Raw genomic sequence first — 20248 nt, forward strand, 5'->3', positions numbered from 1 at the left:
TCCAGCTCAGGGCTCCAGCTATGCATTTGATTTGCTAACTTGCTAGCTAAGTAGCTCGATGTCAAGATCAAGCTTCTTGACTACAGCAGAGACATTCAATCCCCTCCTGTATCAAGGTCCCTGTTGCCTGAATGGTTTTGTCCCCCCCCCCCCCCAAGAAATACAAAATAACAATTATAATACGTCATTATTTCCAAAATAAATAGCGGCCCTAGTGTGTACTTCCGGTAACACCGTATACCCTGGTATAGTACAGAAACAGTATGACGGTATGAAAAACTAGATACTGCCCAAACCCCAAGCACAATTACTAAGCACAACAATTCAACAACTTTGGGAGAGCAAGCATGGCAAATAAGTTAAAGGAAGAAATGCAATTGAAGCCAAAAAAGCACAGTCAAAGAGGAGAATAATTACTAATAATTAAAAAAGGAAACTTAAAAAAAAAAAAGAATTAGAGGCATAATAAGACAAAATAATCCTTGGTCAAAAGCAGTGCACTATTTACAGTAGAGAATAGGGTGTCATTTGGGACAAACGGTCTGTCTCACTGTCTGTAAACCCTACAACAATCAGGGAAATTAACAATTAGGTCAGGGCCTACACCACGAGGCACAATTAGGCCAGGCGCTACACCACGAGGTACCTGTATTTTGTCTTTACCCAGAGAGAGGTGAGATACAGGGAGCATTACAAAAGGAAGGGACAGAAGACAGACACAGTTTCTTTACCTCTCTCACACACACATGCACACAAACGCGTACACACACACACACACACACACACACCCACTGTTCACAGATCACTCCGGTCATCTACTACACGATAGGTTGAGACCATGAGGAACCATGGGTGATTGGCAAGTGGCTAGTGAGCAGGGATTGGATGTAAAGTGACCATAATCCCTTTGAAGAGGACTCTCTCAGTGTGTTTAAAAAAAAACACAAAAAAAAGATCTTACTTTGAACAGACTGAAATACCAGCCCCTTGTGTCATGCCTGAACAGCTTTGGATATGAGTGCAAACTTATGGTAATGATATTTAGCAGTCCATGTACATAGGCTAACAGTACATGGCCTTCAGATTACAGGCCTGCATATAACAAAGCAGCTAGCCAGGTACTGCTCTGTGTCAGCCTTGCTGTACGTACAAAAAGGTACATGTACTGTCAAAGAAACTTTTTAAAAAAGAATTAGAGGCATAATAAGACAAAATAAACCTCTTTAAGGTGTTTGAATCCTTTGACTGTAATGTGATTTGTGGATTCAAACAACGTATTTACAATGTGTGTGTGCCCGTGTGTGTGTGTGTGCCCGTGTGTGTGTGTGTGCACGTGTCCTTACCACACTCCTTCTTGGGCTCATCGGAGCGGTCCTTGCAGTCCTTGACGTTGTCACACACCTTAGCGCTGTCGATACACTCTCCGTTCTTACACAGGAACTTCAGGGGGCCCTCACACTTAGTGGCTGTTGCAGGAAGAGAGACAGGGAAATCGTTTTGCTACAGACAGGTAGCCAGGAAGACATACACAGAGAAGCAGTCAGACAGGCACAGACAGACAGAGAGACAGACAAAAAGTCAGCCAGACATACATCCAGCCAGGAAGTTGGCCAAACAGCCAGACAGACACAAGCATCCAGCCAGCCAGATACATAAATAGCCAGCCAGCCAACCAGCCACACACAGCCAGCCAGCTATCCAGTCATCCACCCAGCCAGCTAGACATTCAGTCATCCATCCAGCCAGCCACAGACAGACATGTGACCGATATCCTGCCCCGAGATGGAGGCCAGAGTAGAATGGCCAGAGTGGAGCCGAGTCCACCCCCCCCAGTCGCCATTAATTCCCTAGCCCAGACATGAAACTGCCTTCCTACCGTTGACACAGCCTGACTCGTCACTCTGGTCAGGACAGTCGTGGACCTTGTTACACTGCTTGGTGCCGTGTATACAGGAGCCGTCGCCACACTGGAATTCATCTGGGCGGCACGTCAGCAGAGCTATAGCACACACACATACTCCCACACAGACAGACATACCCACACACATACCCACACGGACATATCCATACACACACACAGACAAACCCACACACAAGGACATATCCATACACACACGGACATACAAATACACACGGACATACCCACACACACGGACATACCCACAGATACACACACACACACACGGACACGGACACACACACACACACACACACACACACGCACACACACACACACACACAGGATGGAGAGAGAGTTGGATAATAATGAGCATTGAAACTAGACTACAGGTAAAAAGAGCAGGAGATCTATAAACAATATACAGTTTCCCCTATATTCATTTATATTCATTATGAAAATCTATGCACTCACTACTACTGTAAGTCGCCCTGGATAAGAGCGTCTGCTATATGACGTTCATGTAAATTCAGCAGCGGTGGGATCTGATTAAGGCCCACTAATCTAGTGCTGCGCCAACACGAAAACACACTCTCATACACAGGCAAGACTGCGGCTGGGAATGCCTCTCCACATTATTTAATCATACTGTAGATACTGTACCAACAGTAGAATCTGATAGCTCAGAGGGGGTTTGCAAGTTGTGGGTGGCTGTTTTTCTCCTACCATTGTTTACAGTTTTTCCCAATTGCTAAAACACAATTTTGCAAACTAGGCTGGTTTTATCAAAATACTAAACACAAAACCACACACCCAAACTGCAAAATATGTCATATCCTGCAAAATGAAGCACTGCAACCAAAACTACACATAGCATTATCAAAATGAAACGTTTGCACGAAATGGCACACACTTCATTCATATTACCAGATTTTTGTTTTACCAACTACACACTGTTGGGCATAATGAAAAGCACTCTCATCTTTAGTATGCTTTGCCATAAAACTAAAATAGTTCAAATTGTAGAAAATTCTTCAGATGCACAGAAATATTTGCAGATACACACACATGCTGTTGAAACATTTTATTTTTTATTTTTTACAAAACAAGTCAGTGCAACATATGCACAGCAGATATATTTACATTGGACTGAACAAAAATATTCCCACAAAAAAACAGTAAACTGAAAAAGAAAATTGCAGAACAAATGTGTAGAAAAAATACACTGCTCAAAAAAATAAAGGGAACACTTAAACAACACAATGTAACTCCAAGTCAATCACACTTCTGTGAAATCAAACTGTCCACTTAGGAAGCAACACTGATTGACAATAAATTTCACATGCTGTTGTGCAAATGGAATAGACAAAAGGTGGAAATTATAGGCAATTAGCAAGACACCCCCAAAAAAGGAGTGATTCTGCAGGTGGTGACCACAGACCACTTCTCAGTTCCTATGCTTCCTGGCTGATGTTTTGGTCACTTTTGAATGCTGGCGGTGCTTTCACTCTAGTGGTAGCATGAGACGGAGTCTACAACCCACACAAGTGGCTCAGGTAGTGCAGTTCATCCAGGATGGCACATCAATGCGAGCTGTGGCAAAAAGGTTTGCTGTGTCTGTCAGCGTAGTGTCCAGAGCATGGAGGCGCTACCAGGAGACAGGCCAGTACATCAGGAGACGTGGAGGAGGCCGTAGGAGGGCAACAACCCAGCAGCAGGACCGCTACCTCCGCCTTTGTGCAAGGAGGTGCACTGCCAGAGCCCTGCAAAATGACCTCCAGCAGGCCACAAATGTGCATGTGTCAGCATATGGTCTCACAAGGGGTCTGAGGATCTCATCTCGGTACCTATTGGCAGTCAGGCTACCTCTGGCGAGCACATGGAGGGCTGTGCGGCCCCACAAAGAAATGCCACCCCACACCATGACTGACCCATCGCCAAACCGGTCATGCTGGAGGATGTTGCAGGCAGCAGAACGTTCTCCATGGCGTCTCCAGACTCTGTCACGTCTGTCACATGTGCTCATGTGCTCAGTGTGAACCTGCTTTCATCTGTGAAGAGCACAAGGCGCCAGTGGCGAATTTGCCAATCTTGGTGTTCTCTGGCAAATGCCAAACGTCCTGCACGGTGTTGGGCTGTAAGCACAACCCCCACCTGTGGACGTCGGGCCCTCATACCACCCTCATGGAGTCTGTTTCTGACCGTTTGAGCAGACACATGCACATTTGTGGCCTGCTGGAGGTCATTTTTCAGGGCTCTGGCAGTGCACCTCCTTGCACAAAGGCGGAGGTAGCGGTCCTGCTGCTGGGTTGTTGCCCTCCTACGGCCTCCTCCACGTCTCCTGATGTACTGGCCTGTCTCCTGGTAGCGCCTCCATGCTCTGGACACTACGCTGACAGACACAGCAAACCTTTTTGCCACAGCTCGCATTGATGTGCCGTCCTGGATGAACTGCACTACCTGAGCCACTTGTGTGGGTTGTAGACTCCGTCTCATGCTACCACTAGAGTGAGAGCACCGCCAGCATTCAAAAGTGACCAAAACACCAGCCAGGAAGCATAGGAACTGAGAAGTGGTCTGTGATCACCACCTGCAGAATCACTCCTTTTTTGGGGGGTGTCTTGCTAATTGCTTATAATTTCCACCTTTTGTCTATTCCATTTGCACAACAGCATGTGAAATTTATTGTCAATCAGTGTTGCTTCCTAAGTGGACAGTTTGATTTCACAGAAGTGTGATTGACTTGGAGTTACATTATGTTGTTTAAGTGTTCCCTTTAATTTTTTGAGCAGTGTATATAGAAAAAAAGAGGCAAGAAAAATAATTAGGCAGCATCTTGACGCACAGCTGGGTCTGGCCACAACGCCTCGTCTCACAGCTGGGTCTGGCCACAACGCCTCGTCTCACAGCTGGGTCTGGCCACAACGCCTCGTCCACATCACAGCTGGGTCTGGCCACAACGCCTCGTCCACATCACAGGCAATATCTTCCCTTGCCAGACATCGAGGGAAGAAGCGCCTTGAGTGCCTTATCCATCCCTGAATCGCACCCACATCAATCTCATCACATGCCTCTTCCATAGCCTGCACAAGAGGCATGCGCACAAAGGGCTGCCGGTCGTATACCTTCCACCGCCGAAAATAACTCTTCTATGGGGTTCAGAAATGGTGAGTATGGTGGGAGGTATTGCACGAGAAATGGTGGGTGGTCAGCAAACCAGTTTTGGACTGGGTTCTGCACGATGAAAGCTCACGTTGTCCCATACTACAACGTACCTGTCACGTTCCTGACCTATTGTTCCTTTTTCTTTTATTTATTTAGTTGGTCAGGGCGTGAGTTGGGGTGGGTTGTCTTTGTGTGTTTTTGTATTGTCTAGGGTGTTGTATGGTTTAGGGGGTTAAGTAGAGTAGATGGGTTAGTGTTCAGTGTAGGTGTCTAGGAAAGTCTATGGTTGCCTGAATTGGTTCTCAATCAGAGACAGCTGGTTATTGTTGTCTCTGATTGGGAGCCATATTTAAGGCAGCCATAGGCTTTAGCTGTTTGTGGGTAATTGTCAATGTGTAGTGTTTGTGTCAGCACTGTCTGTATTATTAGCTTCACGGTCGGCAGTTTTGTTATTTTGTTAGTTCGTGATTAGTTGTTCGTTTCTTGTTTGTTTTTCTCTCTTCTTAAAATAAAGAAGATGTATTTTGCACACGCTGCGCCTTGGTCCAATCTCTCACAAGAAGACAATCGTGACAGTACCAGGTTCTTTGATGGTCTGCATCATTCATACGCTCTGGTGGTATGAGAATGTTGTAGAGTCTGTCCAGAAATGTGAGAATATGGGCTGTGTTGTATGGTCCAAGGTTGGCATGACCGGTGGAGGACACCATGCGTATTGGAGATGGCAGCGCACATTGTGATGTTCCCACCACGTTGGCCAGGAACATCTATAATGGCTCTGTGGCCAATGACGTTTCTCCCACTTCTTCTGGTCTTTGCTAGGTTGAACCCAGCCTCATCTATAAAGATGAACTCATGTGGGATTGCATGAGCATCCATTTCCAGTACTCCCTGAAAACAAAGAACAAAAGCAGTCAATATGGTGTTATCCAGTACACTGGGAAACAATGTTGTGTGTAGTGTACTGCAGTCAATATTGTACTTACATCCACATGTGCTCGTCTGACCTCGTTGTTTCTTTGAGAGTTTCTCTCAAACGGCACCTTGTAAAGTTGTTTCATTCTGATTTGGTTTCGCTTGAGAATTACGAGCCAATGTGGACAGACTGACTCGTTGAATGTTGTTGAATATGGGGTTGTCTTGGATGATGTGGCTTTGAATTTCTCGTAATCTGATTTCATTATTTTCCAAAACCAAGTTTACAATAGCAGCTTCCTGTACCCCGGTGAACATTTGGCCCCTTCTTCCACCATGGTTGCGTCTCTCAGTCCTTTAGAAAAACAAAAAAACAAAAATATAGGGACAATGGACAATGCAGCCTAAAGATATTTCCCCCACAGTAGAGTAAATTCTACAGGACATTTGTGCAGTTAGTGTATGACATTAGCCATTCATGAAGTAAACAGGTGTCACCCAACTGATGACATGGAGTGTACTACATAGTGTGAAAGAAATGTTGGTTACATACCTGTACTCCAGTCTAAATGTCCGGATGACACAGGCGACAGTAAAACGGCTAAAGTTGGGCTGCACTCTCTGTCCAGCCTCTCGCATTGTCAGCCCATGGTTGATGACATGATCAACTAATGTTGCTCTGATTTCATTTGAAAGTTGTTGTCTTCTTTGGCCATGAACTCCTCTACCAGCTCTACCCCTACCTGTCACTCTTCCTCCCCCTCTCATTCTCACCCTCCCTCTTCCTCTTCCTCTCTCTGCAACGGCTTCCATTGTTGTTGTAAAACAAAAGGTGCTCACCTGTGGTCTTTTCATAGTGCTTACTTCCTGATTGAAGTGGTAACAATTAACCATTGTTTGGCCAGGTGGCACATGTATTGGACAATTAGCTCATGTAGTGTCATTTTGAATGGCAGTGTTTTGAAACGGCAAACATGTGACTTTATGTCAGATTGTTTTGTCTTATGCAGAGAACTGTGTGCAGTGTATTTAAAAAGTGCCATTTTGAATTGCAAAATGTGTGTAAAGCAGAAAATGTGTTCAGACTTTTGGAGACTTGAGAAGAGGTTTTGCTCTCTGTGTGTCAGTTTAAATAATTGTGCTGTACCTGTCATTTTAGTGTGTTAGCAATTGGAAAAAACTGTAATCTTCATTTGTCTTTCATTAAAAAGGTTGGTTGAACAGGACCTAGATTTAACAACCTGCTTGGAAAAGAATCTAGCTCGGGGAATCACTGCATTGTGCGTTGGATTCCTGTATATGGGCAACATACAGAGAATACAGTTTACACATACAGTATACTGTACTACTACTGAATGTACTACAAGTAACTCAATAGGTATGTGTGCTACATCATAATATAACAACAGTGTAGCTTGAACTTGTTCTGACATGACTTACTTTTGGATTATGTGTGTATTGTTATTGTATTGCTAGATATTGCTGCACTGTTGGAGCGTGAAACATAAGCATTTCGCTGCACCTGCGATAACATCCGCAGAGCTGTGTACGCGACCAATAAACTTGCTGTGGACAAATGGGACACACCTAGCTCTGTCTTTCTTGTCAAAACTGAAGATCTCATTATTATTCAAAAGCACGGGCCACATAACAGTGAATAATATATATAAGTGTGAGTTACCAGTCACTTCGAATAATGCTACATGCCAGTGATTGTGTGGTGGGCCAAAAGCGCCACAGAGACACAGCGATATGATCGTTCTCCCCGGCCCTGGCTTTCTTGTCAAACCCAAGACCTCAATATTATTCAAGGGCTTTTAAACGCTCAAGGACATTAATGGGTTGCCTAGCAACTAAGGCTGGGCATAGCTGCGTGAAGTAAGGGTCCCGAGGGTACTGCAGCACCCCCTGAAAAAGCTGGGTTAAATATAAATATGATTTTTTTTAAAGTCCTGCATTAGCGGGAACGATATAGTTGTCTGTAGCGCACGCAAAACACACTTTCTGCCACGAGATGTGAAATGATACGATGACTATGAGGTTAAAGTGCAGACTGTCAGCTTTCATTTGAGGGTATTTTCATCCATATCGGGTAAACTGTTTAGAAATTACAGAACTTTTTGTGCATAGTCCCCCTCATTTTAAGGGACCAAAAGTACTGGGACAAATTCACTTATATGTTTATTAAAGTAGTCAAAAATGTATTCCTAGTACACAAGGATTACATCAAGCTTGTGACTCTACAAACTTGTTGGATGCATTTGCTGTTTGGTTTGGTTGTTTCATATTACTTTGTGCCCAATAGAAATGAATGGTAAATAATGTATTTTGTCATTTTAGAGTCACTTTTATTGTAAATAAGAATAGAATATGTTTCTAAACACTTCTACATTCATTTGGATGCTACCAGGATTACGGATAATCCTGAATGAATTGTTAATAATGATGAGGGAGAAAGTTACAGATGCACAAAAATCATACCCCCCCTAAAATTGCGAACCTCCCCTGTTATTGTAATTGTGAGAATTTAGTCATCTGGTATTGCCCCCTTGTTTCTGGTCACGATGGCTTAAAAATCACAATAGTCACTTAAAACAAACCCTACAAATAACACCGTTGGGCGATTTGCAAAACCATAGTCCATAAACGAATGTAATAATAATCTTAGCAAAAATATTCGTCTTAATTTACAATCTGTGAATACCATTAGAAATCATAATTCATGCAAGACATCACAGCACAGTTGAAAAATCTAAAGCACATGGTAATAAAGAGGGTGGTCTGCGGACATAGGTGGGATTGGCTGAGATTAGCTGAGGGCTGGAATGAAAAAGGCATGATCTGTAATAGTTAAGACCGAAAACACCATGCATCATGTATACCATGTAAAGTGCCTTCGTAAAGTATTCAGACCTCTTGACTTTTTCCACATTTTGTTAGGTTACTGCCTTATTCTAAAATAATCGACACACATTACCCCCATAATGACAAAGCAAAAACGGATTTTTAGACATTTTTGCTAATTTATGATTATTTTTTTTAAATAATATCACATTTACATAAGTATTCAGACCGTTTACTCAGTGCTTTGTTGAAGCACCTTTGGCAGTGATTACAGCCTTGAGTCTTCTTGGGTATGACGCTACAAGCTTGTCACACCTGTATTTGGGGAGTTTCTCCCATTCTTCTCTGTAGATCCTCTACAGCTTTGTTATAGTTGGATGGGGAGTGTTGCTACACAGCTATTTTCAGGTCTCACTAGAGACGTTCGATCGGGTTCAAGTCTGGGCTCTGGCTGGGTCACTCAAGGACATTCAGATACTTGTCTCTAAGCCACTCCTGTGTTGTCTTGGCTGTGTGCTTAGGGTTGTTGTCCTGTTGGAAGGTAAACCTTCCCCCCAGTCTGAGGTCCTGAGCGCTCTGGAGCAGTTTTCATCAAGGATCTCTCTGTACTTTGCTCCGTTCATCTTCGTCTCAACCCTGACTTGCCACTGTCCTTGCCACTGAAAAACATCCCCACAGCATGATGTTGCCACCACCATGCTTCACCGCTGGGATGGTGCCAAGTTTCCTCCCGAGTGACACTTGGCATTCAGGCCAAAGAGTTCAATCTTGGTTTCATCAGACCAGATAATCTTGTTTCTCATGGTCTGAGAGTCTTTAGGTGCATTTTGGCAAACTCAAACCGGGCTGTCATGTGCCTTTTACTGAGGAGGGGCTACCGTCTGGCCACTCTACCATAAAGGCCTAATTGGTGGAGTGCTGCAGAGATGGTTGTCCTTCTGGAAGGTTCTCCCATCTCCACAGATGAACTCTAGAGCTCTGTCAGTGACCATTGGGTTATTGGTCACCTCTCTGACCAAGGCCCTTCTCCCCCGGTTGCGCAGTTTGGCCGTGCGACCAGCTCTAGGAAGAGTCTTGGTGGTTCCAAAATTCTTCCATTTAAGAATGATGGAGGCTACTGTGTTCTTTAATGCTGCAGAATTGTTTTGTACCCTTCCCCAGATCTGTGCCTCGACACAATCCTGTTCCGGAGCTCTACTGACAATTCCTTCAACCTCATGGCTTGGTTTTTGCTCTGACATGCACTGTCAACTGTGTGACCTTATACAGACAGGTGTGCACCTTTCCAAATCATGTCCAATCAATTGAATTTACCACAGGCAGACTCCAATCAAGTTGTAGAAACATCTCAAGGATGATCATTGGAAACAGGATACACCTGAGCTCAATTTCGAGTCACATAGCCAAGGGTCTGAACACTTACTTAAATAAGGTATTTATGTTTTTTATTTTTTATAAATTTGCAAAAATGTATAAAAACCTGTTTTCGCTTTGTCATTATGGGGTACTGTGTGTAGATCTGATGATTTTTTTTGTATTTAATACATTTTAGAGTAAGGCTGTAACGTAACAAAATGGGGAAAAAGTCAAGTGGTCTGAATACTTTCCAAAGGCACTGTACTTTTTAATGTATACCTCAAACTATATTTCTGTTATGTAATAGGGTGTATAAAAGTATCATGTATGTAAAATGTATGAATAATGTATAAAAAACACAAATAAATAAAATAATGTTACCTTTGTCCTCTGAAAAGTGTAGATGGGCCAATAATAATAGCAATAATAATAATAAATAAATAAAAATGTAAATACGTGACTGCCTGGGTGACAACGTCTTAGCCAGTTGTGCCACCGAAAAGGTACCAATTCGATAGTGAAGAGGAAACAGTTTAAACTGGGGAATGAGGTTACGGTACCATTGAATTGTATTACACATGTCTGTATATGAGTTTTGCTTTGTATGCATGTATGTGTATGTGCAGGCGTGTTCACACTGCACTTAGCTCGAGGAGCAGCACAAAACGTAGCCGTTGCTATGGTTACCCAAACAGGCAGAGCAGGGGCAGTGAGGAGCGGGAGACAGACAAAGACAAGCAGCTAACTGATGGAGGAAGTTACTGTAGTTCGGACAGGTCTTGAACGTCGGTCGTGGGTGTGTGTAGGACTTGGGCTTAAATGTAATGCCCATGCAGGACTCTACATAGATAGAATGTCACATTGGTTGCGTGTTGTGTTTGTCTGTTAGCCCATGGTTTAGAAATGCTCGTGTGAATATGGGATAAGTCTGAGGCTGGAGCTTAGGAGAGCTAAGAATAATGCAGTGTAATAAGGCCTAATATGTATCGAACAGAGAGAAAAAAACATTTCCATTCACTTACGACAATCCGCCTCGTCCGATTTATCCTTGCAGTCCGGATCCCCATCACATTTCCACGTCAGCCTCACACACTCCCCGTTGGCGCACCGAAACTCCTCCACTGTACAGTTCATCCTGCGTCGCGATTTCGACCCTTCACTCCCACAGCGCTCCGGCCACTCGTCAGAGCCGTCCGGGCAGTCTGGGTCGCCGTCACAGCTCCACATGACAGGCACGCACTCTGAGGTGTTGCAGCGGAACTCGTGCGGGCCGCAGGTGGTCGTTGGCGAGTGGCGGGAGGAGCATTTTAGTTCGTCAGAGCCATCGCCGCAGTCGTCATCGCCGTCGCACACGTAGACAGGTGCCAGGCACTTGCGGTTGGCACACTGGAATTCGCTTTTTGGGCAGGACTTGGCGTCTAGGTGAGAAGAGGGGAGGGAGATAGGGAGAGAGAGGTCAGCTAGAGTGAGAAAATCAACTGCTGATATAAGACACACAACAACACAGAAATACCCAACACACACACCTCTGCTCCATGGTAGATCTCTATCTCTCTATTCTCTCGCTCTCTCACATTCAAGAGTCAGAGAATTACAGACATCCCATCACTCCTACAGTCTCTTGCTATGTCCCAAATGACACCCTATTCCCTATGTAGTGCACTACTTTTAACCAGAGCCCTATGGGCCTTCGTCAAAAGTAGTGCAGTACATAATAGGGTGTCACTTGGAACACACTTCTTTATCTCAGAAAACTCACTGAGAGTGGAGCTTTGATATTCATATAGACTACAGGGAGTTACTCCCTGCTGCTGCTGTCGCCCTGGGTTTATTCTTAAAGGGGATTTAGGTCTGGGCTATGTTCATTAGGGCCCATCCTAGGGCCCAATATTTGATTTGATAATTAGCCTTTCTTATTGAACAAGGTCAGAAAATACCTCCCTGTTTCACTTCGATTTGTTTACCTGTTCCCCGTTTCATTCCTAATGAACACGACCCTGGGTTGCTGTCTTAAGCATTCAGTTCTGTGTGACAAATGACAGGGGGGAAAAAATACAGCAGGGAATAAAATGTCATTCGTCAAATGGAGACATTTAATTTAGGATTTTAGTGACTCGTTTCCACCCGCAGAGTTTAAACAGTGTGTGAGTGTGTTTGTGTGTATGTGCGTGTGCCCGCCCACTGGTACATCTGTAAGTATGTTGAGTCAATGTTGTTTCCACATTATTTCAATGGCACACTGTATCAATGTCCATAACAAATGGGACCTCCAAGTCACTAACCTACATCATTTTTTAAATCTTGCTTTTAACCAAGCTTTTAAAGGCATGGCTTCAACGTTGAGTTAATCCCACATCGAAAACATTTTCATTCACAACTGTATCTCAACCATTACCACGAGAACTGCTAAAAGCAGTCAGTTTGACTGCTCATTAACATATTTATTTTATTACTCTGCCATTTTAAAGTCATGCCCCCTTCCATCCTTGACTTTTCCTAAATAAGTCTATATAACACAACGCCGTTGTTAGAAGCGTAATATCACAAACAGAACTGGAGTTATAACCAGTTTTAGGAGGGCATGTCATTATTTAAATGGTTTTCCACTGTTGGCCCCTCCTCCCCCCGACAGTAGGGTCTGCTCTGCTCCTACTCCCGACAGTAGATCCTGCTCTGCTCCTCCTCCCGACAGTAGGGCCTGCTCTGCTCCTTCTCCTGACAGTAGGGCCTGCTCTGCTCCTTCTCCTGACAGTAGATCCTGCTCTGTTCCTCCTCCCGACAGTAGGGCCTGCTCTGCTCCTTCTCCCGACAGTAGGGTCTGCTCTGTTCCTCCTCCCGACAGTAGGGCCTGCTCTGCTCCTCCTCCCGACAGTAGGGCCTGCTCTGCTCCTCCTCCCGACAGCAGGGCCTGCTCTGCTCCTCCTCCCGGCAGAAGGGCCTGCTCTGCTCCTCGTCCCGACAGTAGATCCTGCTCTGCTCCTCCTCCCGACAGTAGGGCCTGCTCTGCTCTTCCTCCCGACAGTAGATCCTGCTCTGCTCCTCCTCCCGACAGTAGGGCCTGCTCTGCTCCTCCTTCCGACAGTAGGGCCTGCTCTGCTCCTTCTCCCAACATTGGAAGTGGCCAGTTGATAATCACCCTAATAATTGCCCTCGAAACTGAACCTAAACTATACCGAAACTAATTCACACATACAACAACAGATGAAATAAATGAGGTAAAGTATGATGGGGGAGAAAGGGAGAATGGATGAGTTGTTGAGCGAGGGGAAGTGAACGATGCCTAATGATATAATCACCAATTGTGAATGAAGATCATAATCTCAGAGTGGTATGTACCCTATATCAGTCCACCAATCCAAGTAGTCTAGTATGGCCTACTTGGATGGCACGGCTGTACTCTGTGAAAGGAGGCTCCCGCCGCTCCCGTTGCTGTGTACTTGGCTGCTATCAACGCACACGTGTTGTTCAAGCAGTGCATCAACAACACCATGCCCAGTCTGGCATATGGGCTATTTAAGAGACATATGAGGGCCAAGGCAGCAGCAAAGATTCCCCGCGAGCCGTTGAGCGAGCCAAATTGCGCACAGCTCCCAAGGAGGAGACCGTGCCAGGTGGCCAGATGCACAAAGAACAGAACCCAAGACATCTGTGTCACCTGCAAGCGACATGCTTGTGGGAAGTGTGTCAAGCAAGTCAGAGTGGCAAAGATTTCTGTCGGCTGTTAGGACAAGGGATAACCGCTAAATGAAATCCAACTGATGCCATTGCGTGAAAACGCAGACCATGTAAGCACGAGCTGACAATAATTGACTATTTTTGACTGCTGTCATATTGACGCTTACAGTTGAAGTCGGAAGTTTACATACACCTTAGCCAAATACATTTAAACTCAGTTTTTCACAATTCCTGACATTTAATCCTTGTAAAAATTCCCTGTCTTAGGTCAGTTAGGATCACCACTTTATTTTAAGAATGTGAAATGTTAGAATAATAATACAGAGAATGATTTATTTCAGCTTTTATTTCTTTCATCACATTCCCAGTGGGTCATAAGTTTACATACACTCAATTAGTATTTGGTAGCACTCCCTTTAAATTGTTTAACTTGGGTCAAATGTTTCAGGTAGCCTTCCACAATCTTCCCACAATAAGTTGGGTGAATTTTGGCCCATTCCTCCTGACAGAGCTGGTGTAACTGAGTCAGGTTTGTAGGCATCCTTGTTCGCACACGCTTTTTCAGTTCTGCCCACAAATGTTCTATGGGATTGAGGTCGGGACTTTGTGATGGCCACTCCAATACCTTGACTTTGTTGTCCTTAAGCCATTTTGCCACAACTTTGTAAGTATGCTTGGGGTCATAGTCCATTTGGAAGACCCATTTGCGACCAAGCTTTAACTTCCTGACTGATGTCTTGAGATGTTGCTTCAATATATCCACATAATTTCCCACAAAAGCTTCCCCAAGCCATAAGACTCCTGAACAGGTAACCAAATGGCTACCCGGACTATTTGCATTGTGTGCCCCCCCCCCCCCCCTCTCTTTTACGCTGCTGCTACTCTCTGTTTATCATATATGCATAGTCACTAACTATACATTCATGTACATACTACCTCAATTGGCCCGACCAACCAGTGCTCCCGCACATTGGCTAACCAGGCTATCTGCTTTGTGTCCCGCCACCCACCACCCGCCAACCCCTCTTTTACGCAAGTGCTACTCTCTGTTCATCATATATGCATAGTCACTTTAACCATATCTACATGTACATACTACCTCAATCAGCCTGACTCACCGGTGTCTGTATGTAGCCTCGCTACTTTTATAGCCTCGCTACTCTATATAGCCTCGCTACTGTTATTCTTCAATGTCTTTTTACTGTTGTTTTCATTTCTTTACTTACCTATTGTTCACCTAATACCTTTTTTGCACTATTGGTTAGAGCCTGTAATAAGCATTTCAACCGTTGTATTCGGCGCACGTGAAAAATGAACTTTGATTTGATGAAATGTATTAATTACACGGTTAGAATGTTGCAGTCAGAATGACTGCTGGTTAGCTTGAAGAGGGGTCCCTCGAGGCCCAGCGGTTCTGGTGTTAAGAGAACATTGAAATGACATCTGTTCCCATTGGGTTAAGTCTGGTTAAGGGCCTACAAAACCATCCTTTATTATGACAATCTTAGTGATACTGGCAAGAGCAGTGTGCGGGTTTTTCATTCCTCAAAGATTTCATTGGGCTATTCCCACGCACCTGCAACAAGCCAATTCAGATGTGCGAGTGCTGTTATTTTCTCACGCATTTATTGGCTGAAAATCATTACAGTACATGACTTGCTTTTTCAGAGTAGGCTTACCAGACCATACCAGTAGCTAAAGAAGAGAGAATCAAAGAGAGACTTATTTTTTCATTCTAATCACCGCTTATTATCAAGCTGACTGCTGTAAATGAACCTCCTCTGGCGGAATGTGGGACCAGAACACCATGATCATCCTGCTTATTATACCCATATGTGCAAATCACCATGTGTGTTCCATTACACCACACATGAATTAATTTTGCTAAGGCCACAGATGAGGATTATCACATACTAAACTATACCCGCTGCACCACTGATAGAAACAGAAAATCAAATCATATTTTGGGATTCGGCTGAGCTGCAGGCTTCATCTAATCTTCATCGATATTAAACCACAGCGTTCCATTTGAATTTGCCGTGTCTTATCAGTACAAATACACACATGTACGTGCGTGCGCACACACACAGAATCAGTACACACACACACATCATGCGCAATCTAGCCCCACTTATCAACTAATTTGCAGTTAAATTATTAAGGAGACTTGATAAATATGCATATTACACATGGGGAGGCTCATTAGTGAAATACATTAGCATTTCCTGCTACATCGGTAGAGACATAATTTCAGTTGGGGCCTGTGGTAAAAGCATTTAAAGACTTTTGACAAACTTCCCTTGGCTTTTGCCTATGGGCTCAGAGTAACTTTAATTCCTGTACATGTTCTTGACTTTGAAGGATGATGATCCAATCGGAATGTGACATCATCCCCAGCCAGCCAATCATGAAGGGTGTGGCTGTGGTGTGACCCGGTTCTCTATCTCTGATTGGACGAGGAGCCACAGTGATGGGGGGGGGGGGGGGGGTTGCCTCCATCCATCCACCCTACCCCTACTCCCATCAATCCATGTCACGAGGTTAAGCAACGTTTGACTTTCACAGATGGCATTCATAGATACTAGAACCCTAAGGACCAATGTCACACTATTATTCATAGAAATACTAACTCCCTAAGGACCATAGAGCACAGTGCTACCCATCGAGGCCTCCATAGACCTTCTCTACAGGAAGGTCACGTTACATCCCGAATGGCAACCTATTTTCTTTGTAGTGCACTAGTTTTGACCAGAGCCCATAGGGCTCTGGTCAAAAGTAGTGCACTAAATAGGGAATAGCATGCCATTTGGGACACAACGTACATCTCAGGCAGTTTAGACAGGCCGCCCTTCACTGGGGAACGACTCAACAGATGACCTTTCTACTAATGCCACAGACACATTTACACAGCAAAACGGTGTGATAATGGAGAGGGAGAAGTGGACGCCGGGGAGAGGAGGATGACAATGAAGGGGGAGATTGAGGAGAGAAAAAGAGAGATAATAGACAAGATGGGAGAGAGATAATACCGGTGAAAGAGAGAGAGAGAGAGAGAGAGAGAGAGAGAGAGAGAGAGAGAGAGAGAGAGAGGATATAGAATACAGTAGAGGAAGAGAGGAAAGAGTGGAGGGATTTTTTTTCACAGTGATGTCAGTCTTACTATGACCACACGTACAACTTGCTACCAGGAGTATGATGGATGGAGTGAGAGATAGAGGGGAGGGATATAGAAGAGAGAAAGAGAAGAGAGGGGTCTTTTCAGCCTCGTGATTTGTTGGGAGAATTGTCTGGAGAGAAACCTCCCTGGAACAATTTATTTTCCATTTTTTAAGTTACCAAGAGAGTCCGTCATTAATCTCAGACCCTAATCACTGCTATTGTCAGGGATTGAGAGACTATTTGACTGTGTACTGTAGGGATGCAACAAAAAAATCAAAAATTCCAGAAATCCTGGTTGATAAATTCCTGGTTCAAGACGGAGTAAGCAGGAATTGGAACAAATAGGGAATATTAAGTTACTCGAATTTTGCAACCATACATTTATGTAACACGAAGTCAGATAAATTGGCTAAACTAACTCCTAGATATGATCTGGGACAATGCTAGAAGCAAACAGGATTGTTGAGATAAAAAAAGCATACTACAATGGTTCCTCCTTTAAAAGTTGCGAGCTTACGCCACGGGACTTAGAAGTAATTTGTGGTTTAGTACGGTACCCTGCGTCACCACTTTATTGCTCCAGACCAGCGCAAGGGGGAGTTAGAGTACTGATTATGCTTTTGGGTCCTACTATGTTGAGGGTTGAGGTCAGAGCTCTGTGCAGGCCAGTCAAGTTCTTTAACACAGATCTCGACAAACTATTTCTGTATGGACCTCGCTTTGTGCACGGGGGCATTGTCATACTGAAACAGGGCCTTCCTCAAACTGTTGCCACAAAGTTGGAAACACAGAATCGTCTAGAATGTCATTGAGTGCTGTAGCGTTAAAATTTCCCTTAACTGGAATTAAGGGGCCTAGGCCAAACTATGAAAAACAGCCCCAGACCATTATTCCTCCTCCACCAAACATTACAGTTGGCACTATGCATTGGGGCAGGTAGCGTTCTCCTGGCATCCGTCAAACCCAGATTAGTCCGTCAGACTGCCAGATGGTGAAGCGTTATTCATCACTCCAGAACGCTGCTCCAGAGTTCAATGGTGGCGAGCTTTTGTTGAGGGAATTAAATAATTCCTCTAATGTACTCATTAATTAAAATCAATCTGTCTATTTATAAGAATTTGTAAGATACTTATTAACATAAAATAGACAGGATACAGTCTTATTAAAATGAGATAATAGTATTTACTCTCAGAGCACGCTCCCATTTAACCATAAACAACGGTTTATATACAAGATATGACGTCATTGGTTTACAGAATAAATCTCCTCCTCTTGACCAATATAAAACAGTTTCAAAAGTTCATTCCAAATCCCCAGCGCACACAATATTATTTATTCTCCTGAAGGCTCACTATAATTTATTACCCCTTTAGCAGACAACTCAAGATAATGGAAGACCTAAGAAGTTACTCACTGCCTTATCTAAACATCTCAGGGCTAAGTTGGGTCGGTTCAACCATAGTTTAACGACCCTTTTTGCTTACTTTATAACCCACAGCACAAATCTCTTTCACCAGGCGTGCAGAGTTCAATTAGTTATAGTTTTATCTAAATCTAGAAATTGTTTTAGTTATTATACACAAAATTCCTAACAGCTTTATACTCCCACTCCTGTTACGTCTGCTCCCGCTCCCCCTCTCTGGCACTCGAGGTCGCCAGGCTGCTTATCATTACACATCAGCGCTTCATTGGACTCACCTGGACTCCATCACGTTATGTTAATACTCCATCACATCACGTTAATGCTGACTCTTTCCCAAATCAGCATTAATGTCGTTTTGTGTCCCTTGTACTCCCTGTACTTGCTTCTCGTCTCCTAGCATCTGTCCTTACAATTCCACCCGACGCTTGGCATAGCGCATGGTGATCTTAGGCTTGTGTGCGGCTCCTCGGCCATGGAAACCCATTTCATGAATCTCCCGAAGAACAGTTCTCGTGCTGACGTTGCTTCCAGAGACAGTTTGGAACTCGTTAGTGAGCGTTGCAACTGAGGACAGACGATGCACTACGCGCATCAGCACTCGGTGGTCTGGTTCTATGAGATTGTGTGGCCTACCACTTTGTGGCTGAGCCGTTGTTGCTCCTAGATGTTTCCACTTCACAATAACAGCACTTACAGTTAACCGGGGCAGCTCTAGCAGGACAGAAATTTGAGTAAGGGACTTGTTGGATCCTATGATGGTGCCACATTGAAAGTCATTGAGCTCTTCAGTAAGGCCATTCTACTGCCAATGTTTGTCTATGGAGATTGCATGGCTGTGCGCTTGATTTTATACACCTGTCAGAAACGGGTGTGGCTGAAATAGCAGAATCCACTATTTTTTTATACCCTCAAAGACAAGGTGATATTCTGTACAGTCGCCTTTAGGATTGGGACGATAATATATCAAGATGTTCCAAACTCTGTAGAATATTGGCCTGTTGTTGGCTCTCAGAATAAAACAAACAAAATCTAGTCAATTAGTTTAAAACCCCCAAAATAACTGACATTTTGGTTAATTGCTCATCACCATGTCATACACACTCCCCTACTCTATTACCCAGAGATCCCATGCGACAGGCGTGTTCCTTGCTCCTGAGAGGACCTCAGAGCCTGTGTGTGTGAGTACAGGGCAGCACATTTACCTTACTACAGATGACTGGACAAAGGAGCTCAACTTTCTCTTTAGGGGACTGCTGCCTGCTTAATGTAATGTTATGTAATGTGAGAGAGAGAGGGAGAGAGAGAGAGAGAGAGCGAGAGAAAGAGATGGATGGAGGGCAGGATTCGACTTATTGCATTATTTAACATGTGGATGACTCAATTAGCGAAACTCCTTGACGCAATTTACTTTTTTAAGCCGACTGGATGGAGTGCAGAGAGCTTTGCTAGGATTGGGATGGCTTCCAAGAGGGAGCACAACTGTCTCTAGGTGCCCAAGGCCCCAGACTCTGGCATGGAAGGCAAGGTTGTTGGAATGTGTATGTTTGTGTGTGTGTGCATACTATTGTAGTTCTCTCTAAGCAGGATTAAACAATAGCCGGTCCACGTACTCTGTCAATTATTGACATGTATTTTGGGGCCATTGTCAGTAAAGCGTGAAACTCAAGTAAAACAAAACAAGCTTATGTTTATACTATTACAAATATCTATACTTACTGACCCTGTGTCACCCAGAAAAAACTCCTAGAGTGTGTTTGTGTGTATGCTGCTTGTGTCTATGTGTGTGTGTGTTTTAACACCTACACGTGTCCATG

General features: G+C 44.1%; 1 protein-coding gene across 4 annotated transcripts in view; it reads right to left on the reverse strand.

Moving 5' to 3' along the window:
- LOC129814417 (low-density lipoprotein receptor-related protein 8-like) overlaps positions 1-20248 on the reverse strand; it is a 179444-nt gene that overhangs the window by 41705 nt on the left and 117491 nt on the right. For all 4 annotated transcript variants that reach the window (XM_055867526.1, XM_055867527.1, XM_055867525.1 and 1 more), the window contains 3 exons: positions 11200-11595; positions 1877-1999; positions 1344-1466 (listed from right to left, as the gene is read on the reverse strand). In XM_055867526.1, the coding sequence (XP_055723501.1) occupies positions 1344-1466; positions 1877-1999; positions 11200-11595 (642 nt within the window). The remainder of the gene's footprint in view (positions 1-1343; positions 1467-1876; positions 2000-11199; positions 11596-20248) is intronic.

This window comes from Salvelinus fontinalis, chromosome 17 (genome assembly GCF_029448725.1).
Source record: "Salvelinus fontinalis isolate EN_2023a chromosome 17, ASM2944872v1, whole genome shotgun sequence".
NCBI classification, from domain to species: domain Eukaryota; kingdom Metazoa; phylum Chordata; class Actinopteri; order Salmoniformes; family Salmonidae; genus Salvelinus; species Salvelinus fontinalis.